The 21,573-nt window shown below is 46.4% G+C and overlaps 3 protein-coding genes across 10 annotated transcripts; 1 reads left to right on the top strand and 2 right to left on the bottom strand.

Annotated features, from left to right (window-relative positions):
- Positions 1-411: 411 nt before the first annotated feature.
- On the bottom strand, positions 412-2,589 carry rpl28 (ribosomal protein L28). The gene is made up of 5 exons (XM_084035623.1): positions 2,534-2,589; positions 1,975-2,062; positions 1,025-1,148; positions 643-761; positions 412-549 (listed from the first exon to the last, which is right to left on the bottom strand). The coding sequence occupies exons 2-5, from the start codon at positions 2,053-2,055 to the stop codon at positions 460-462; spliced, it is 414 nt and encodes a 137-aa protein (XP_083891749.1). The 5' UTR covers positions 2,056-2,062; positions 2,534-2,589; the 3' UTR covers positions 412-459.
- A 230-nt stretch (positions 2,590-2,819) lies between these two features.
- LOC311029378 (uncharacterized protein) lies at positions 2,820-4,803 on the top strand. Its single transcript, XM_084034490.1, has 6 exons — positions 2,820-3,207; positions 3,282-3,396; positions 3,628-3,740; positions 4,013-4,112; positions 4,195-4,316; positions 4,445-4,803. Exons 1-6 carry the CDS (start codon positions 3,117-3,119, stop codon positions 4,600-4,602), a joined length of 699 nt encoding a protein of 232 aa, XP_083890616.1. The 5' UTR covers positions 2,820-3,116; the 3' UTR covers positions 4,603-4,803.
- A 327-nt stretch (positions 4,804-5,130) lies between these two features.
- sec16a (SEC16 homolog A, endoplasmic reticulum export factor) lies at positions 5,131-20,231 on the bottom strand. 8 transcript variants are annotated; one of them, XR_014598873.1, is made up of 32 exons: positions 20,156-20,231; positions 15,051-18,574; positions 14,816-14,967; positions 14,530-14,618; positions 14,262-14,385; positions 13,911-14,103; positions 13,585-13,768; positions 13,323-13,465; positions 12,883-12,944; positions 12,276-12,414; positions 11,946-12,188; positions 11,773-11,870; positions 11,609-11,690; positions 11,391-11,508; positions 11,184-11,295; positions 10,981-11,086; positions 10,701-10,841; positions 10,496-10,609; positions 10,136-10,337; positions 9,426-10,039; positions 9,281-9,328; positions 9,001-9,165; positions 8,825-8,902; positions 8,664-8,720; positions 8,461-8,572; positions 8,216-8,356; positions 8,025-8,107; positions 7,750-7,821; positions 7,272-7,331; positions 6,603-6,671; positions 5,524-6,512; positions 5,132-5,493 (listed from the first exon to the last, which is right to left on the bottom strand). XR_014598873.1 is itself a non-coding variant. In XM_084034488.1 (31 exons), the coding sequence occupies exons 2-31, from the start codon at positions 18,498-18,500 to the stop codon at positions 6,444-6,446; spliced, it is 7,299 nt and encodes a 2,432-aa protein (XP_083890614.1). In that variant the 5' UTR covers positions 18,501-18,574; positions 20,156-20,231; the 3' UTR covers positions 5,131-6,443. The 8 variants fall into 8 exon arrangements, 6 of the variants coding, with proteins under 6 accessions (XP_083890614.1, XP_083890613.1, XP_083890615.1 ...); XR_014598874.1 differs by having other exon boundaries at positions 5,528-6,512; XM_084034488.1 differs by having other exon boundaries at positions 5,131-6,512; positions 7,293-7,331.
- Positions 20,232-21,573: the final 1,342 nt, after the last annotated feature.

The following is a 21,573-nucleotide window of genomic DNA, read 5'->3' as shown; positions in this document are numbered from 1 at the left end:
CCACTCACTGACCTATTTCCAGCCACGGCAGCTTATTCACTTGTATCAGGTTTTGGGATGTTTAGTGCAGAATAAAAACCTCACAAGCTAAATTCTGTTTTATAATAATCATACTGCTGGGAAGACATTTGCTGTCTCTTCAAGGACTGTTCTTTTGTACTGCATGTACAATAAAAATCAGGTATCTTCTCAAATGTTTAAACCCTGACCGACCCTTCGGTGATTTGATCGTGTGATCTCATGTGTGCCCTCCCAGAAATATTAACATCTGTGACAATTATGCAATAAATACCTGGGAATAACTATTGATTTTAATATCAAATGACTAATCAGATATCTGCAAAATGCATATTATAAACAACAAACGTAATTAAGATCCTGGGGTAAGTGACGATACAGGACAAGGTGGCGTTTGTTTTTCATACAAGAAGCTTTTATTTATTTATCATGTGTACCACTTTATGCTGTCTTGGCAGCCCTGGTGCGCTTCTTCTTGACCACGACGGGCTTCTGGCTTTTCAGAATGGCGCTGGCACGACGCAGGGCAGCCTGGGGAAAAACGAACCAGACTCACAATTATGATCCCGAAAGCTTTGAAGGCCAAAGATTTTGATTTTCTAAAAAATTACAATTGAAGCTCACCATGCGCAGGTCCTTCCTGTACTTGCTCTTGCTAATGATGTGCCTCACGCTGTTGAGGGTGGCGCGAGAGTTCTTGTTGATGGTGATCTTCTCGTATGAGGTGGCGGGTTTGTGCTGACCTGTGTGACAAGAAAAGGAAACGATGTATGAACAATCACAACAACAAAAAGTAGCTGCTGTCCTTTAAAAAGCCACATAAATGAAATATCTGTTCAAACATTACAGTTCAATTTTACCTTAAAAGAAAAAGAAAAGCCATTAAAAACTGCATGTACACTCAAGACTGTTTTCAAATGAGTTTAAAGTCCCTGTGAAAACTGGATGAAGCCAATTTCATTCCCAGCAATAAACCACGTGCCTGACAGATGTTACAGATGTTTACCTGCACGCTTCTTCAGCACGACAACGACTCCCTTGCCATCGGCAGCTGGCTGCACGCCTACAGTCTTCTTGTGCACCAAACCATTGAAGCGGAAAGAGTTCCTGGACTTCAGGTTGTTGGCCTCCTGTCACAAAAAAAAGAAAAAAAGAAATTCATTCAGAAAACCCCACTGGACATATCGTCTTCAAAAGACTTGACGATTGCTTAATTAATTCACCCTCAAGACCAGCCCCACCCTCTCCCGTTAGCTCCAGGATCCACAAAGACTAGGAGACAGATAAACTACATTTATCTGCAGTTAAAAGTGTCAAAAAGGGTGTCCAAATTAAGAACAAACTAAACATAAAAACTGTTTAATTCCCCTTACCGCATGTGGTTAACACAACCGTTGTGCAGCATTATTATGAAGTTAAACAAACAAAAATAGTTCCCTGAAAGTTTTAAGAAGTAAAAATATAGAAAATGAAGAGTAAATGAAAAGCAGCGCATTTTAGAAGTTAAATTTTATGGGCAAATCATCAATAAAAATAACAGATCCACATAAAAGATGCTCAATATTGGCCAACCGCTAGCTAACATCATTTTAAGCATGTTTGCTTGTTGGTCAATCGATACTCGTTAGAAATCAAAGACAATGCAAGAAATTATGCACAATAAAAACAGTTCTAGATCTAATTTATTCATTTATTTATTTATTTATTTATATATATATATATATATATATATATATATATATATATATATAATATTTTTTAATGTATTTATTTTAGGTTTTTTTTGTTACAGCATCTCCACGACGGTATTGTCTGACATTATCCAGACTTTTTAAGAACACCTAATAAAAAGGTGCCAGGTGTGTCTGTCAGGTAATCTGAGCAGAGAGACAGGCGGTGGTCTGAGCAGAGAGACAGGCGGTGGACTGAGCAGAGAGACAGGCGGTGTGTACTCACAGTGCTGTAGGTCTGTCCGTTCCTCTTGATGAGGAAGCTGGAGCAGTTCCTGATGACCATCCACTGCAAATGGGACGACATGATGAATCTGGACAGGAAAAAAAACACAAGACAAATGGGAGAGTTAGCGAAATAACTCACTTACGGCCGCTTCCGACAGACAGGCGTTAGAAAGCTACCATTTTCTGAGCAACACACGTCAGCTCGACGTGTTCGTTTGACATTAGGTGCCGTTTTAAGTGTTTTAACTATTGTAACACGTGACCCAGCGTGTCTTCAACGTTTTCATCCGTATCAAGAAAACACGTCGCCATTGTTACACTGAAGAACTGAATTTAGCTCCGCGGCTCGGCGGACGGCGAGGCCCGACATGTTGGCCGCGCTGTACAAACGTATCTTTACGTCCCTACACTAGACGAGGACGTTTCTCTGACACACGGGGTGTACAACACACACGTCACAAAAATAATATCCTACTTTATGAGACTAAACACAAGCAAGGGGAGCCGATAAATACACTTTAGTGAGCAGCTATTAGCCGCCGAGGCGACCACGTTACCTTTTAGCGGAGGAAGAGGACCCGAAAGACCGGAAACCGCTTTACGGCATCTTTGTCACAGATCGTTGCGCGCATACAGATACCTTTTTAAAAACGTTAAATCGTCGACGACACACTTTAACACATTTTTTAAAAATACACTGAAACACACTTTCATCGTGACATCTACTGACGTCGTTCACATTGTGATGATAAACCATATTTTTAAAGCTTTTTCCTCAAGTACTATATATCCGCAAGCCCCGCGGAGGAACACGTCATCAGCGCACTCAGTAAAAGCCGACGTCATTATTGCGCGCCTCGTGTTTATAGACAACCGTCAAAAACGGGATTTCCAGCTGTTCTAACCATAAACAAGGTTATTATGTCAGATTATAACATGAGTGCGCGTGGGAAGGACACGAAATAAACACGACGAAGCCTTTTTTGTAAGAATCTGCATGTTTTTTGGACCCAAGTGTTTTGTGGTTGTTGTTCTAAATGTTGATTTGATTTGAAGCAAAAAAAAAAAAAAGTTGCCAGAGGTCAAAGTCTCCTGTAAAGCTGCTCATTGCAAAGCGTGTCGTGATGTGAGAAGTCAGACATGGAGGAGGAAGCAGATCTGGAGACACTTGGTGAGGAACTGTACACTCTGATTTACCCCAAACACAAGGAGGATGCTGCAAAACTCACGGGTGAGTTCACCTCCATGTTTGTTGTCATGACATCATAAGGCGTGTGATGGTAAAACAAAACAAATGTGTTGCAGGTATGCTGCTGGAGCTGCCGGGTTCTGTGCTCAGTCAGATGCTGCAGGACAAGAAGACACTCACCACCGCCGTGGAGAAAGCCCTCCGAGCCTTGCAGCTGGCACGGGACCCCAGGTACAGCAACTGGCAAGGGGGACCACCAGACCTGATCCCTCATAATCCTTAACCGGCTGGGTTCAGACACTATGTGCAGTTCTCATAAGTCTGAGCCAGATGTACAGCAGAGGGGTGCACATTTGATGTAACATACATTAGAATGTTATTACACAGGTGTTAGTGTGATAGATATGTGTGTCAGCTTCTTAAAAATGGCATTTAAATGTGTGCATTCTCATCTCATTGCAGCAAGGTAACGTGTAAGGAGGAGGACGACGTGTCCGTGTCGTCGGATTCTCTGGGGGAGCAGCTGTTTGAGCTGGTGGATGTTTACAACACCGGCCACTCGCAGAAAATCACAGGTGAGCAACTGGTGCTGTGTGACCCACCAAACACTTAACTCTATGCAGAAAGACACCGCTTACATACGGAGCAACATCAGCATGTTGGCGTTGTGAGCATGTTGCATTTCATTTTTCTAGCATAGCTGTGGACTCTTAGTCTCATTATCATTGAGCAACTAGTGTGTGATGCATGTTATATAATATGACTTTTTAATGACAATTTTCACACTATACTGACTTTTTTCATAGGATTTTTTACATTTGCATTTGATTTGCTGTTCTTGCGACAGGAATGCTTCTAGAGCAGCACAAGGAGGCCGTGTTGAACCTCCTCTCAGATCCCAAACTGCTGGAGGAGCAGGTGAACTTCGCCCTGGAAACACTTAAGGAGTGCGTGACGTATTTCTGGAAAACTGCAATTGAAATCTAAAGAACCAACATGAATTGATACATTCCTGCCGTCTCCCTTCAGGCAGAACACGGAGGAGACGGACGTCAGTGACACGTCGGACGCTGACGACACGGAGAGAGTCGGCGAGAAGATCTTCTCGCTGGTGGAAGAGCTGGATCCCCTTCATGCAAATGATATAACAGGTGAGCGGATGCTCCGTTTGTAGTGGCGTTCCCTGTAAACACCATCGATCTTACAGATGTAATGCATTAGATGTCATATTTATTGGTATAGTTTAGCGTCTGTAAGGTTCTGCATGTGTTTTCTGCAGGCATGCTGCTGGAGATGGAGCCGGCTGCTCTCCAACAGCTGCTCGGCGACCACTCGATGCTGGAGGCTGCTGTTCAGAAAGCACGAGCAGCTCTGAACACTCGGAAACGAACTCGATCCGCTTTAACGGAAGAGGACGACGTTTTACACACAGAATGAGACATTAATGGACGAACTGGGATGATTTATAACGCTGAGAGGAGCGGGCGCCTCACTCCAGGAGATCGTGGCAATACAAGTTCTCTTCTATTTATATGGATTGTTGACTAAGTTTGACTGGACTTGCTGTAAATAATTGAAGAGTCTAGTCAGCCCCACCCCTTTCTGATATGTGTGCTTATTTGCGAGCTCTAGTTTACGATGAGAGGAGAAGTGTTGCAAACAGCCGTGCTATGACAATTTAGGACATTTTGTTTTTGTAATGTAATGATGTGAGTTGATGAAATGTCATTGCTAAAAGAAGAAAAAGGAAAAAGATGATATATATAAAGCGAGGACTAACTTGTGTACTTGCATGTTTTATAGGTAGAAATGAAACCTGTAAGCTGACTCGGGTTCACAAGATTTAAGACGTTTCTAAATATTTAATTTATTTTAAAACACAAGATCCTGAAATGAATAAAACCAATAGACATGTCTTTCAAAGTGCTACAGAGCGCAAAAAAATAACTTTATTACCATCTCGTTTTCACCTTTTTGTATTTACGGTTTTATGTCGATGTTACATGAAGAATTCTAAAACATTAGTGGGAGAAACAATTCCTTCTGTGAAACAAAAGGGGGGTCTTTTAAAATCAGAACCAGGTGTCTACAAAATCACTCGATCAGAAACACGGAGATGACAAATGATTGAATTAAAAATCATATCAGTAAATGCATATGACAAGGATGTATTAAAGTTAACTCTCATTTCACAATTTAGATAAAGATTTATTTTCTCTGCAGAAGCGGCCAAAACATACGATCAGAACATGAACCACGTCATCTCTGGCGAATCATAAATGCATATCTTCAAAGCTAATCAGGAAAAAAAAAAAAAAATAGTTGGCTCTCCACACACACAAGCACGCACACACACACACACACACACACACACACGCACACACACACACACACACCTTCATGCCTACAGCTCATAAATACCATCAATCTGATATACAAATATTTGGATAGATTTATTTGTAGCGACATTTTTAACAGTTTCAATCCCGATTCCTGCTGTTCTCGGACGAAAGACACATCTTTAAAGTCAAGAGTTGTTTATGGGCAGGAGGACATTGAAATAAATATTTGAAACGAGCAGCGTCCTTACACTGCAGGTCTTCTCCCGACTCTCAGGCTGTGAAGACCGTACGGGGATCTTTCCTTTACTGGAGGGCGACCGAGAAAAAATGCTAACAACACAGCAGGCGATGCACTATTGACATGATTCATTCTCACAACAAAACCTCCAGGTGACAGAAGAGCAGTGAAGAAGAGCTGCAAATGCTGCATCCCAGTCCACAATATGAAATTTAAAAAAAGGTGCTACTTTCCTTCACACGTACAATCGATCGAACACGGACGTTTGGACTTTCAGACAGGAAGGGAAACCCGGGATGATCATTCTGTTAACAGTGTTAGATTTTTTAGGGGGAAGTTGCACAGCTTAAAGGAGCAACACACGTCTTGTACACGAACATACGGTGCGAGTATGAATGCCTCGTGTGTTTGAACCCCATCACACGACTGTCTGTTTTCTGGTTGGATGCCTGGAAGGAAGCCCTTGAAGAAAACGCTGTGCCAATTACAGTGACAATTACTGAACCAAAGTAAAAGATGACAGAGTGGTTAAGCGGTGGGACAAAGATCTGCATGGCGGCGACCAGTTCTGCTCTTCTTAGGTGGCGGGTAAAAAGAAAGGTCCGGGGCAGAGAGCAGTCCATGTGCTTCGTTTTTACTTCCAAAGTAGGATATCGCGATCCAACAAGTCTCGTTTACACAATCTCTCTGCAAGATCTTTACTTCGGGTACTGGCGCTGACCGCCCAAACGTCCGGGGCGATGTCCGGCCCCCGACGGTGCACTCGCCTGGGAAAACAAAGCAGCGAGGGAAGAGCGTTAAAAAGGTGAAACGGAGAGAGCAGCAAACCCTGTTTGACCTTCTTTTTAAATCCTCACATGGGCAAACTGTGCAGGGTTATAAAAGGTGACGCCTCCAGCGGGGGCAGCAACCTGGGTAGCTTGACTCTGCAAAGAACAAACAGAGTCACTACAGTGTGTGTGTGTGTGTGTGTGTGTGTGTTACTATCCTATCGTTGTGGGTAGAGGGCAGAGAGGAGGACGCATTCACAATGCCACGCAATGATTTGACAACATTATAATACACAGATGTGAAGGGAATAGTGGAGAAGTGATGAAGAGGAACAGCATCCACAGTGAGGCAGCGTTGCTCATTTTAGTCACCATGCAAGCTTTATGACAGGTTATTGAAGCCGTGTGTGGACGACAAGCAGGGGGTCTCGTCCCGTCTCCAGCTTTCTCACTCAGATCTGTGACGGCACCAAACACACAGTACAGCCGAGGCTGATGGGAATGTTTGGTTACAAACCAAATTAGTGTAAATTTTGACTGAGTAAATTTGGCGTTTTGCTGGGTTTGATTCTTCGTCACAGATACAGAGTTTAGTTCGAGACGCTGGAGGCGGCGAGCGGGTGAGCAGGCAGGCGTCCCGGGGTTAGATCGGCGGCGACACGTCAAGTGCAACATGGTGAAGCGTGCTACTGGTGATGTGGTGAGCTGGGTGGGAGGGGGTGAGAGTGGGACCATTTGAAGCCCAGCTAGAGGTACCTGGTTTAAATGCTGACTCACTTCGCGTGATAAAGAACTCATTGAGCTAGAACGTGAGAGCTGAAGACAGCAGAAAGGGGAAATAAAACAGCAGACGACAAAAACACAAAGCCATATTTAGAATCTCCCATGCATTGGATTAGATACGTTTCCACTAACCACCAGTTCAGAATGAAAATACATTAAAAAAAAAATCAGCGTTAGAAATCATGATTCTTGAAAAACACAGACATGGAATTGGATTAAAAACAGCTCATGGGACACAGATTAAACATTTCATCGAAGGCTGAGCATTTAGCATGACGATGGGGGATTTTAAGTTGACGTGCATGCATCCCTGTTCTAACATTAACTCAGATTCATAGGAATAAGCACACTGCACGCGCTGGCTGTTAGGATGTGGAGCATCGTGATTCAGTGGTGGCATGATGGGACTACGGTGGCTACAGGAGCAGATGGCAGGAGAGACTGGTCTTACCTCCCCGGACTGTGAGCCATCAGGCACGGGAGGACCTTCTGGGGCAGGTGGTAACAACGTCGGGCTGAACATCTAAACAGATGAATCAAACGGCATCACAATGACATGTGGATGAGTAGAGCTTCAGATCTGAGACTATGGCTTTGTATCTTAGGTGTTCTCTTTAAAAGAAGAAAGCTCTCCAACAGCGCTGCTTATAGAAAGTTGAGCATTTTGGGAAATACGCTTCAATTATACTATTTGAGAAGTATTATACAGTAAAGAGGAACAGGTACCTGGGGAGCAGCACCGGTGTGTGGTGAATTCTGCTCTAGATTTCCACCTTCGCTGCCCTCTAGAGGTTGTTGATCGTCAGGAGCTAAACGGGGGAAACGGAAAACTATTTCACCACCTCCTCCCAAATCAAACAATAATCAACTTAGAATCATGATTTAAATCTAATTCATTTTTGACACGTGACACAGACCTGAACTAGGCACAAATAGGTTAGCAGGCATGGCCATCGGCGCCAAAGGAGCGAAGATGTCTGCGGGAGCTGGAGCTAATCCGCCCGGTTTAGCGATTCTACTGGGGTTCAGGACATCCACGTATCTGCTGCTCTTCGTGCCTGAGAAGGAAGACATAAAAGCTCATTAAGTAATTAGTTCCTCCTTGATTGGTTTCTGAACAACCATTATGGAAAGTGTTTGTGAAGTCGAACGCTCATCTCACCTGCCCTCCTGGAGAACATGTTGACAGGAGGACCACTACTGGGAGGTGGGACAGGCCCTCCGGGGCCGGGCATCTTGGGGAAGGAAGGGGGAGGTGGTGGAAGGGGCTTACTCTAAAAAAACAAAAGCAATAAATGACAACTGTTTGATCTTTTTAAACAAAGCCAGTCAAAAATATAATAACAGGAATTTATCATGACTGACCTCCTCCTCGGGCTCGTTCAAGTCGACCCATTTCTGCTTCTTTTCATCAAAGACAATCTGACAATGAAGAACATACGCTTGGTCATATGTTCATGTACATAAACAAAACACAGATGAATGCTAAAACAAGACGAGCTGCACATGCAACAGCTCTAACTTACAGATTTGTTTTTGTCATCTGGCAAGTGAGCCTCGTTCTTCCCCTTCCTTAGCCAGTTCAGCCAGCCACCGCCTCCACTCTGTGTGAAAGAAAGGGGAAAATAAGCCCTGGTGATCCTCTAATGGACGCTTCAGGAGCGCTGCCTGGAGATCTGAAGGGTTACGTGTGAATACAAACCTTTTTCGGGGAGTCTTTCTTGACTTTCTTGGCCTCTTCTTTGCGGGGCTGTTCGGGAATCGAAGGAGGCGGCGGAGAGGTCTGCTTGATGGCCGAGTTGCTCCGCTCTCTTCCGCCAGAGTGAGTGGAAGATTCAGAGGTGGTGCGGGAGCGACGTCCTGGGACCTGTAGAGCAGAATATATAGATATAAATACATTTATTTTAAGACGATCCAGAAAACAAGTCCCGAACAGAAGAACCCTCAGGCATGAAGTAGTTTAGCAGCTTTTTCTAACGCACCATATGCATTGAAGATTGTGACGTAGTCCTTGATCTCCTCCCAGGAGCCTGCAGCGTAAAAAAACAATGTTGTTACTATTCTCTATCAAATGTGCTGCTGAAAGAAAGAAGTTTTATTTAGATACTCAGACAGCCAGATGCTCACCATGTGAGCCATGTGGTCATAGAAGTCCATCTGTGGGGTGAAGGAGCTCCTGGGTGGGGAGGAGGATATTGGTTGAGGAGGGTACATCTCTGGTGGGGCGTGGGGCATCTGCTCTGCAGGTGGCATGTGCTCGGGAGACGGGGGCATGTGCTGGGCCATGTGGGGGGGCATTTGCTGGGCCATGTGGGGGGGCATCTGCTGGGCCATGTGCGGGGGCATCTGCTGGGCCATGTGGGGGGGCATCTGCTGGGCCATGTGCGGGGGCATCTGCTGGGCCATGTGTGGGGGCATCTGCTGGGCCATGTGCGGGGGCATCTGGGGGGGCGGGTGGTTCATCTGTACAGGTGAATGCGGCAACTGAGGGGAGGGCATGTGTGGCGACATTTGGACCACTTGAAGAGGCTGGGGCTGCTGATGGGCTCCTGGGTACATCTCTGTCTGCTCAGGCTGGGGTTGGAACGGAGGAGGGGCAAAGCCAGGGTCCTGTGGAGGGTAGCCTGACATGGGCATCTGGCCTGGTGGTCCACTGGGGGGTACTGGGTAGAATTGGGGCACTTCATTGGAGGGTAACGGCTGAGGATGGGCCATGCCGTCTTGGAGGATGGAGGTGGGAGCTAAGAGAAAGTAGAAGAGATGGAACCTGTTGCATTCTGAATCTCATAGAGAGGTTAAGAGAAGACCACAACACACATGCATTCACACACACACACCTGGAGGCATCAGCTGCACTCCCTGCGGTGGAGGCCCGGGCATTAATGAGCTCATTAGTGGGTTGTCAGGGGTGGGGCCGTCCAGTTCCACAGGCATGTTGTAAGGTTCAGCTGGACTGGGCGGGTCCAAGTCAGAGCTCGGGCTGCTGCAGTCAAACTGATCAGGAGTCGCTCTGTTTTCACTGTATGTTATCACTCCAGTCTAAAAAAAAAAAAAAGACAGATTACATAGGAACAAATTACAAGGAATAATTAAAATCAAATAACATTATTTTTGACAATCTTTGAAAACACGTCCATTTTCTTCCACTATAGTTCTAAATGCCTGAATAATAACTGAATAACTGAATGTCTCCTCACCCTTATCTGTCCGTCCAGCTGTCTGAGGTGGTACATCCATTCAGGCTCATTGAACAACTCCTGCTCCGGCTTCTCCTTTAGTTGCGGATCGAAGAATCGCAGCTTTTCCGACATCTGCCAACAAACATAACATTGAATTTGTCACGATTATAACGCGGGTGATGAATCTGAACAGAGGAGGTACAGCGGGGGAGTGAGTCCATACCTGTATAATTTGGCTTACGAAAACGGGAGAGTAATACGACGGCTGTAGGAGGACATTCTTAGAAATAACTTCACAGTAGTGGTAGGCCTGAGCACTCAGGCCTGCTTCAGCCAAGCGGCATGCATAGATCAACTTGAACACCTAGTAAGACACAATAAAGAGTGGCGATATTAGTCTCAGTAGTATAATTAAAATCATGGACACGTCTTTAGTGTTCTGCACACATTTATTATCATTGATGATGTATTAATTTATCTGTAAATACAAATAAGAAATCTACCTGGAAATTGGGTAGTGAGCATGGTTGGGAGCCGAGAGATTGAGCGTACTCATAGGCCTCAGTCCTCTGGATCGCTTCGTTGGTCGCAAATTTGCAAAAGGACAAACTGAAGCGAGGAGACAAAGATGAGGTTAAATGTATAAAACTGTCTTGTGGTCTAGAAAGGTCCCTTACAGAGAGGTGTGTGTGTGTGTGTTTCCCACCTGTGGTTGGAGCCAATCAGAACCATCTTGGTGCTCTTCTTTGTGAAAACTCCCAGACCAACTTGGGCCATCATGTAGCAGAAGTGTGAAGCATCAATCAGCCCCTTGGCAGCTGCAGCATCACAAAACAAGCGCAGGCAGAACGTGAGCTTCGTCGGGGCGATGAACTAAAACGTATTTTTCTTTTTGATGTCACCTCCACCTTACCGAGAGTGTCCCCCATGGTGGTGATGGTGCGGGTGTCCAGGTCCAGGGTGTGCGTGAGGTTAGACAGCACCATGGACAGGTGAGGGCGCCAGTCGCCCCACTTCTCCTCCCCGCAGCACTGTGGCCAACACAACAATTATCTCAACTAAGATAATGACACATATCTTCAGGATAATTGTGAAAAAGGGTTAAAGAGAGAAGGGTGAGGAGGTAGTTACAGTGGCTGATGCAGGCATCCTCCCCGACATCAGCTGGTACACCGTCTGGAGAGGGTCGTTGATGGGCAAACTGTTGGCAAACCTAAACAACAAAGAGGCAACATATATATGACATCTTTAAATCTGTTGGAAATGATCACAGAATACAGGTGAAGGTGCTTTACCTCGTCATAACACGTGCATGGGTCCTGTTGTCCATCTTACTGGCCAACAGCAGGGCGTGGCCCCAGAGTCCTCCCTTCATAGCTGCTTCTAGCGCATCCTATTTCACAAACAAGACCTCATTTCAGATACTGGTTCAATGACTACAACGCAGTCCAAGAGAGCATCTCCTTACCTTCTTGCGGCCGAACAGCAGCAGCTCCCTGAAGCGCTCCGTCTCCTTGCCGAGGTTCTCTGGGACGGTCATGAAGGTGTCAGACAGGAGGGAAAGCGGTCCAGCTCCCGGCTCTTCCTCGGCCCGTGCCAGCGGTTCGTTGTTAAAATCAATCAAGTTGGCTTCGTTTGGACTTTTGCCCGGTAGCCAGACGGAGCGATGCTCCTTCAGCAAGAGGTCGGCGATGTCTGTGCCGACCACGGTCTTTAAGAACAAGAGCGTGTGAGTGAGAAAGTGTTTTTTAGGATACTCACTATGACATATTCCCAGCGATGTTTCAGCCAGTCTCACCCCGTTCTGTCTACAGAGCAGCATAATGAATTCCCAGAGCAGGCGGGCGGAGTCCCTGTCCAGGAGGTTGTTGTCACGAGAACACTCCAGCGCTTTGTTCTGGGAGAACTTGATCACGTCCACCTTATGGGTCTCTTCCCTGACGGACAGGACGCAAGACGTGAGACGGGTTGGCAGTGACTAATCAAACCAGAGCTGCCTTTTATAACAACATCAAGACCAGAATGAAAAACATGATACATGATATCAACTAATATTGTGGAATCATTAAAAGGCTGTGTAAATAGGAGGAAAATATGCATTCTTAAGGATCAAAGTGGTGATTTATTTTTCTCATCAAACAAGCCCCCCCCAAAAATACTCCACTCCAGTTTACCACTAGTTAAAAATAACTTAAAGGACAAAGAAACTACACCAATGTAACCATTACAGCGACTGATTTCAGCCAGAATTAATCGGCTTTGTGTGGAGAGACAGACTAACGCATTGTTGGTTTTGGTATTTTCGTGGGATTTGTGACAGTAACAAAATGATAGAACTTTGCAAACTAAAATATCAGTGATTCAAAGCCATTTGGGATGGAAAAGAAAGAGCAGCATGCACTTACTTAACGAGAGGTCCGGGGAACGATCGTAGTTCCGTCTGATCCGGGGTGTCCTGCAGCATCGTCTGCAAATAAACGTGGTTCAAAATATTACTTTGTGTGGCCTTTACATTGTGTAACTGTTATATGCATGTTCTCTAACATAAAAACACAATAAAACCCCCCCCCAAAACTATAATATTCTGACCTTTTCAGGTTGAGCAACAAAGCTAATATATTCTCAGAGCATGAAGAAGCATTTAGGATGCTCCATTTGACTGATTTTGCAGGTTAAAGGGTTTTCAATACCTTACCTTGCTCAGTTTAAAAAGCACTAAAGTGTGAGGGAATGGTCCAAATAATGCAACAGCAACATTAACACCCGATACTTAAATGCCTGCCTGTTGTCACTAGCTCTTTGTGGATCTTGCCACACTAAGTTGCTGAAATATATTCTGTTGTACCTCGATGTTGTGGATATCAACGAGAGCAGGCTGGCCGGCTGAGGGGAGATTGGGCAGAATCTGGATCAGATGACCCCCGGGTCCAAAGCGTGCACAGCGGTGGGGCATGGTGAACTTCTCTGGTGTTGCAGGACGAGGAGGAGCTAAAAGGGAGAACGTCAGTCAGACGGAGAGCAGGACGAAAGATGGAACCAGTACAATGTCCAAAAATGCCGTGGTTGGATTAGTATTTAACTGGAGTCTAACAGGATTGAGTTCTTACGTTGCTCGGGGGCGATCCAGGTGCTGTCTGCGGTGTACTCGGAGGGATAGAGGTACTGGCTGTAGTTCTGGGTGGCATCGGCTGGGTTCGGGTACTGATTATAGGAGTAGTCCACAGCCAGAGTGGAGGACGTGGTGTCGTAGACTGCTGACACTAAGTCAGGCTGGCTTCTGTAGACCTGGCTCTGCAGGGTGTGAAGACAGAGTTAATTATCAAATATGAAGACAAATAAAACACAAAGGGTACACACCCACATACTGTAAGTTGTGCACACTTTCAAGGCCAACAAACAGTTGATGAGCTTGAATAAAATCCTGCACATGTACCTGCTGGGATCGTGAGCTGAAGCTGCTCCGTCTGCTGTGCTGGCTGTGAGAGCTGTGTGCGCTGTGCGCCGACTGCTCGCTGTGGACGCTGCGTCGGTCGAACTCGTCGTGGTACGCTTCTCCTCGCCGATCGTCGTCGAAACTGGCATCATAACCGGGATAGTATTGCCACTGATTGTCATAGCCCTCTTTCCTGGGAGCAGAGTGAACCTTGTTATCCATCACATGGCAGACGGCACTTAGATAACCTTAAACTTCTGTTTTACATGACATCGGTCCTCAATCTTTTACCAAATATGCATTAATGCAATAACTTAATTGACCTGTACACAAATGTTTTTATCTACATACCTGGCAGGATACGCTTGTTGATTATAGTAGTTTTCTCTGCCTCTGTAGCCTTCTTCATAATTAGCCCAGTAGGCAGGATCGTAGTATCCTCGGTACCGCGGGTCATACTGACCGTAGTTGTATGCTTAAGGGGAGCAAGAGATTTATATTAAAAAAATGTACACACACAGAACAATCAATGTGTTTGTTGAACTTATTATTTCACAATATTTTATCACAACTATTCATAGTAGTGCGTTATCACAGCGTACAACTCTGTGGATCTTACCTCCATAATTATAGTGCTTGGCGTATTCTGCATAATATTCGTTATAGGCACTTTGGTTTGCTCTCTGGTATTCTTCAGGATAGCCTTGCCTATTGGAGAAAGCAAAAAAAAGGTGAGATTTAAGTTTATTTTACACATGTGGGCCAAACGAAATGTACCATGATGCCTCACCTAGTTCTCATCATTCTCTAAAAACTTCATAAACCCATTAGTGACTAAATATAAAGGTGGTGGGCTTGACATAACATGCCATAGCATATAGATGATGAGAAACATGTTCACAGACCTGGATGAGGGCCTGTCAGAGTACTGACTAGCTCTGGAGCTGGGCCGTTCTGGTTGAGGCTCTCGGTACTGGTAGTTTGGATCACGATACGGTGGGGCCTGTCCTTCATATCTGCCATACCAAGGATCTGCTCTGCCCCTGTATGGACCATCCTGAAAGAGAACAACAATAATTAACTTGTATTCATACAGAATAGAATATATTCAAAAGCAAATAAAAAACAGTTTTTACATACTTGATAATATTGCTGTGCTCTAGGATCCCCGGGTGGAGGAGGCGGGTACTGGCCAGGAGGATAAGGTCCTCTCTCCGGGTATTCTCCATAATTACCATAATAGCCACTGTACATCTGCCCTGGCACTGGAGGAGGGGGCCCATAGCCTTGCTGGCTGCCTGCAGAGGAGGGTGGTCGTGGAGGCTCTGCAGGGGCTGGCTGGGAGGCTCCTGGAGGTACTGGTCCTCGAGGCCCTGGAGGGTATGCAGCAGCAGCAGCAGCAGCAGCAGGAGGAGGAGTAGGAGGAGGAGGAGCACTGCCTGCAGCTGGTCCCTGTGCTGGAGGTGGATACAGATCGCGGGGAGGCTGTGCTCCACTTCCCGGAACGGAAGGAGCATTGTTTTGTCTTTGCAGTGCAGCCTGAGGATCCGATGTCTTCGGAGGCTCAGCTGGTGGCGGCTGGGTGTTTGCAGCTACTTGGGAGGGTGCTGGTGGGACCTGTGGGATAGATGAAGCGGCCGGGACCTGGACAGGGACATTGCCTCTGGCGCTTACCCCGTGCTGAGCATCTTTGGTGACCTGTAGGTAAAATCCATTACTAGACTGTGGAGACTCGTGTAGAGAGGAAGGATGGCCAGGTGCTTGGTTGTAGGCTTGTGATTGATGCATAGAAAAATCAAGCAGTTCATAATTTGACGGCGGATTATGATTAGAGACAGGAGCAGTCACGAGAGAAGCCTGTGAATTAACTTGGAGAGCGGAGTGGCCGTCTCCACCCAATGATTGGCCCCTTGACAGAGGAGGGCGGACTGGCTGAGACTGCGGCGGAGCTGTAATGTCTGATGTTGCCGCTCCTGTGTTGTCTCGGGTCAGATTGAGCGGGCCCTGGTTAGAGGCAGAAGAATTATAGTTGATGGGTCCAGGGGCGTACATGGGATTCTGATTAGAAGCTACTAAAGCTGGCTGGGAGGTACTGGCACCCGGTCCCTGAGCGATTGGCCTCACAGGGGGGGTCGTTTCCCTAAGGCTACTTTGATTGGGGGCTTGAGCAGGCGTACTGGGAGGAATCACACAGTAATTGGACACAGGTGGGGCAATCAAAATAGGCTGGTGGAGCGAGTCGGACAAAAGAAGAGACGCATAGCCCAGGTTGCTCTGAGGGTCAGCTGGCTCTGCCTCACTCACCTTTGGTGGGTTCTCTAGGTTCTCTGAGTGTTGCTGTGAAGTTGGCGGGATTCTCTGGAGGTCCAGGGGGCCATCCTCTGGAGGCTGGATGACATCAGCACTGGGCTCTCGTAAAGGAGCAAGCACTGCCGGGGCGGCGGGGGCGAGGAGGATGTTAGCGCCCAAGCTAGTGGGATCTTGTTGAGCCCACAGAGTAGTGGCTGGGCTCTCACAGGGCCGGCTGCCCCCGAAAGCACGGGATGAAGGTCGAGAGTGAGTATGAGCCACTGGGTGTGGCGGCAGATGAGGAACGCCACCTACAGCCCCGGCTGGCAGGGGGTGTCCTGGACCATAAATATTTTCCATGTTATCTGGCGGCTGCTCCAGGTTGCCAGGCGTCAAATCTGCACCCCCTTCCGCTACCATTTTAGCCTTATCAACTTCAGCAGGACGCACCCCGACCCCATGAGAACGCACAGGTTCAAAAGAGCTGTTAGCGCTGGCCTGAAAGATACCAGTTGGTTTGGGGGGGCTAGGTGTGGGGGGCCACACCTGCTCCAGGGAGCTCTGCTGTGCACCTATATCTCCAGCTGGAGACGTGTCAATCTGCTCAAAGTAGCCTCCAGTGGCAGCAGACAGGTGAGCCTCATCAGTGAGACGTGGGCTTTCCTGCTGAATAAAGGTACCTACTACTCCCTGATGCCGTCGAGAGCCGCTTCCACTGCCATGGCTCATATTGCTGTAGTTGGATGACACACTGGCAGATCTAATTGGTCTTTGAATTGAATCTGGAGTCTCCAAGTTAGGCCCAGTTTCAAACCGGTCTACTCCATGGGCTGGTGCTGCAGTAGCAGCAGGGCTGCCGTGGATATCAGACGGTAATACTTCCTGGTTTGGGACACACTCCAAATTCTCCACATGGTCGTACTGGGAATCGGGTGTCTTCTGGGTACTTGGCTGTGGGGCATGAGCGCCATCATTCATGTATGGTAGGTGAGAATGATCCTGCAGAGAAGGTCCTTGGTAATCCAAAGGAACATCTGCTTGGCCACTTTGGGATTGTGGGTAGCTCTGATGCGGATAGGATCCAGGAATACCATTCACTGCTTTATTTCTCTCCCCAGCCAGTGTTTCTTCATTTTCCACATCATTGTCTTTGAAGAACATTGAGAGAGTACCAGACTCCTGGGGGTATGGGACTGGCACTGTGGCAGGGGCAGAACTAGGCCCAGGCGCTGTGTTGGACGCATGTGCGGATCCAGTGGATTCCGGCCGGGGCTGGGAATGGGCCTGGTCAGTGCCCATTTGGTGGTAGCCTGAGTCCTGTGGAGGTATGTTGAACCATGAGTCCTGGGGGGCAGAGCTCTGACTGAAGTAGCTCTGAGGTTGGAAGTGTGAATTATGCTGCTGGGGTGCATTCGGATCAGACCACTGAGTACTGGGGGCGTTTACAGGGTTCTGAGGAGGCGGCGCTTGAATCTGGGGGTGTCCAGGTTGTGTTGGAGGGGTGGGCGTGTTGTGATGGGGCGACGGGGTGTGGGAGGGGTACATCTGGGTCTGTGGCAGTGAATTAAAAGGCTGTGGTGGAGGGTCACTAGTAGGCTGGAAATAGTTCTGAACCGATGGAGGGCGACTTCCGTGATCAGGGGCCCACTGAGAATAGGAGGCGGCCGGAGGCACAGGCTGGAAGGACATGGGCTGAGGAGGAGGCTGTCCTTGAAAATCCTGGTTAAAAGGTGTCTGACTCTGTGCCGGGGCCGAGGCCACACGTGGTGGCTCTGTGGCCATGGATGGTGTCTGTTCCGTGGAATTAAAATAGCCCTGTTCACTGTGTGATGACGCATATCCTGCAGCACTGTGTGCTGGGTAAACACTCGGGGACGCTGTACTGTGAGGGTTGAACAGTGTCACCCCTGGTAGAGAGGAGGGTGGGGGGCCAGGAGGAGCAGCTGGGACATCCTCCAGCATCCGTGGTTGTGGCGGCAGCCCGGAGCCAACTTGAGAATACATGGCGTTAGGTGGGGCTTGCATCGGTGGAGGATTGCTATTGGGTATTGTTGGGAGACCACCTGCACCCATAGGAGCGCCTGCACCCATGGAAGCACCTGCAGCCATAGGAGCACCTGCAGCCATAGGGGGAGGGGCTCTAACAAAAGAAAAAGGGTCCATCATGGGTTGAGTAGCGGGTGGCACCGTAGCAGTAGCCGCTGCTGTATTCTTGTGAGGCCTGGTCCTGCGGAACATATTGGGCCCTGAAGGAGGTGGGCCCGAGGCTCCCGGAGGTCCAGTCCGAGGAGGGGGCTGCATGGCTGCTGAGCTAACAGGTCCGAGGACCAGGTCACTCTAGGAGATGTCACTGAAGAGACTGGAGTCAGGCAAAGCTGGGTCGGGAAAAGGAAAGAGGGAGTGGTTAACAGAAAGCTGCTTCTCGGATGCATTTTACCACACCTTTGTGTGTGTAATGGTCTTATTTAAACGATCAGTACAACGTGGCAATTTCTACATCAGCGCTGAGAAACATAATACAGTACTTTACTGAGTAAAATACAATCCACTCACTGTAATGAATGCCAACTCTGATTACATCACACACACACACCGAGTATAATGGTTCTGCTTTTAGAGCGCTCGCTTATCTTACGCAAACAATTCGATTAAACAAAAAAAAAAAGATGCAACAATTAATTGCATTATGAAGGGAAATTGAAACATGTCACAAATGGGAAAGAGTATTGACTTATTTTTTGAGGAAAGCAGGATGTGGGGTAATAATCACAGAAAAAGGGAAACTACATAGCAGGGTGATTTGTTTTATACTGTGTTTACTTAATTGATTAGGGTAATTTTATATATATTTATTTAAAAAAACACATTTTTAACCCTTTTTATTTCTACTGGGGCTTGGAACGGATGACAACAGCTAGCTAATAACAAAAAAAGGATGTTATGGTTGAACTTACTAGAGAGGAACTCGATGATGCAGCTAGCTAACGGGTAAGTGTCAGATTAGTCCTGCTAACTGCAGCTAACGTGCATTTGTGAACCTTTATCGCTTTTGTTGGTAATACATTTTAATAAACATGCTACAAACACACGATAGTGAAGCTGATTAAAGTGTGGCCCGGATGAGAATAACACACATATCGGATAACTTACATGCACTGTTCATCTGTCAGTGGGAAGTTCAGGGAGAGGAGCTAGCACACACTGACATTGAACATTTTGAACTGATAGAAAGCGGGGGGGAGATCGATAGCAAGAACGAATCAGAAAGGAAAGTGGTCTCGGCCAGATTAGGTCCTTACAGACGTGATCCCGGATCTTTCCAAGCGTCCCGGATTAATACATTCACTCAAGAACGGTTGCTAACACCGCGAACTAGCTTAACCATTAGCTAACTCGCCGACAGTCAACATTAAAACGAAAACAAAGTTAACGTTAGTGGATCGAGATGGACTCCCGGCGACACCCGGTCGCCGTCCTCGCTCGTTGGACTCGAACCGGCAACGTTAGCTAACACTTTCTGTTCTAGACAAGACATTAGATTACACATAAAACTGCCTGCGAGGAGAGTGCTTGGCTCAGCGGCTAACGGTAAACGCTACGCCGTCCTAAACCCATCAAAACACTGGCGATATAAAGTCGCCATTGTCTTTAAAACGGAATGACTTGTCCTTTTGTAGACCTCTAACACTGACAGGGACACACGCCGGGCCAGATACGGGTCGCTGTCGCCACTCGTCGAGCATAATTTAACAGGTTCACTGCCTGGTCAGCTAGCCTTAGCATCGGTGCTTAGTTAGCATCACTTGCTACCTAGCCTATGCTAACCACTGGGGTAACAGTTCCGTACCCGTCACATGCGCCGGATTCAAACGCTCAGAGCAAAGCGTCGCCATCGATGGCATGTATTCACTCTTACCCGATGTCGGATATGTGTAGGGAAAGGAATAAATTCTTACAAATGTGCAGGACAGCGAGTCTGACACAGCGCCACCATCTTCAATGGACACATCCTACTAGGCTACGTGTACAAGCAGCGTCACGGGCCAAACAACCATTGCGTCACCACGGGGCGGGGCTTGTTAAAGGTAAGTTCTGTGTATTATCTGAAATAACTTATACGTGCGTCCAAAAATAATGATTGTCTGTTCATGCGTTTAGATGTCAGTACATTTGTTAACTAATTGGTTTTGTACCAGTTAGTCAAACTGGAATCCGAATCTGAATTATAAACCAGAATAAAGGAAGGGGGGGGGGGGGGGGGGATTATTACACTTTTTACAGCAGGTGTTTACACTCAGGAGTGGCCCCCAGGATACACTGGCAGTTAAGACTGTATGAATGAACTATTGTTGTAAGAGGACTACAGGGCAGTTAGGAGAAAGGTTGAAACATCCCATCATATCGTAGCTCAAGAAGTATGTGTGTGTGGTGCATAGCCACATCTTCTGCTTTGCAAGATTGTCCACAGTGAAAGGCTGAAGTGTTGCAATAGCTCGAAACACAGATAAGTAACAAATTAATCGAGTTAAATGCTCCATTATGTAAATTATGCAACGCATTAAAGTCCCAAAGATAAGCGGCAAAAGTCAAAGATAAGAACCAGCATTTAATTAATTTAAGTGCATGCAAGGTGGGAATAGCAATTGTCCACTAGGGTGCGCTCTCGAGCCATCTACATATTTAATACTAGGGGAATGTACCATTTTATATATATATTTATACTTTTTTAAGTTAAATAGTTTTGATTCACTGCAAATTAGTCACCCAACTATAGAATATATGCAGTTTAGATGTGTATTGACATAAAATACAGTTAAAGTAGTAGCGGGCACCATTTACATCAAATATTGTCATGTTTTGGATAGTAGATCCACTTCGATTCATATATCAGCAAGACCTGTATTTTCTTTTTCTTGAATGTATGACTAAATATTCAAAAAATAAGTTAAAGTTGCAAATGTTTGGGATCTGTGATTGATATTAATACGTTTCAATATTTAACTCGACATAAATGCACAACAAAATGAATAATTCCTGTCGTATGTATCCAATAAAGCAACAACTGTACTCAAAAAGTATTTTAATAATATCATTTAATATTTGTATTTAATAATACATGTTTCCACCTTAAGTAATAGTCATAGTGCAGAGTTCAAACACCCACGATTTATGATTTGTTCACCCTCCCCTTGCCTTTTCTTCTACTTTCGCTCAGACTTGTCAACCGAAACCTCCCCTCCCACTAGACTGATTCTGGAGAATACGGGCCATGGGGCAGGTTGGAACAGACCCTCACATTTACACCTATAAACCCCTGGCTGGTCTCCTTGGTGCTCGATGGGTGTGTTCAGTAATCTTCAGCTCCATCTGTGTG

The sequence above is a fragment of the Eutrigla gurnardus genome (genome assembly GCF_963514095.1).
Source record: "Eutrigla gurnardus genome assembly, chromosome: 19".
In the NCBI taxonomy this organism is placed as follows: Eukaryota; Metazoa; Chordata; class Actinopteri; order Perciformes; family Triglidae; genus Eutrigla; species Eutrigla gurnardus.
This window is presented reverse-complemented; position numbering and strand designations above follow the sequence as displayed.

Excerpts from the sequence above, each read along its gene's own strand:
- rpl28 (XM_084035623.1), bottom strand. The coding sequence starts at position 2,055 with ATGTCGTCCCATTTGCAGTGGATGGTCATCAGGAACTGCTCCAGCTTC. Across the intron at positions 762-1,024 it reads CGTGCTGAAGAAGCGTGCAG|GTCAGCACAAACCCGCCACC; the intron begins GTAAACATCTGT and ends CTTGTCACACAG. Across the intron at positions 550-642 it reads ACAGGAAGGACCTGCGCATG|GCTGCCCTGCGTCGTGCCAG; the intron begins GTGAGCTTCAAT and ends GTTTTTCCCCAG.
- LOC311029378 (XM_084034490.1), top strand. The coding sequence starts at position 3,117 with ATGGAGGAGGAAGCAGATCTGGAGACACTTGGTGAGGAACTGTACACT. Across the intron at positions 3,208-3,281 it reads GGATGCTGCAAAACTCACGG|GTATGCTGCTGGAGCTGCCG; the intron begins GTGAGTTCACCT and ends AATGTGTTGCAG. Across the intron at positions 3,397-3,627 it reads CAGCTGGCACGGGACCCCAG|CAAGGTAACGTGTAAGGAGG; the intron begins GTACAGCAACTG and ends ATCTCATTGCAG.
- sec16a (XM_084034484.1), bottom strand. The coding sequence starts at position 18,500 with ATGCAGCCCCCTCCTCGGACTGGACCTCCGGGAGCCTCGGGCCCACCT. Across the intron at positions 12,945-13,322 it reads TTGATATCCACAACATCGAG|ACGATGCTGCAGGACACCCC; the intron begins GTACAACAGAAT and ends GTTTATTTGCAG. Across the intron at positions 11,509-11,608 it reads GGATGCCTGCATCAGCCACT|TGCTGCGGGGAGGAGAAGTG; the intron begins GTAACTACCTCC and ends TGTTGGCCACAG.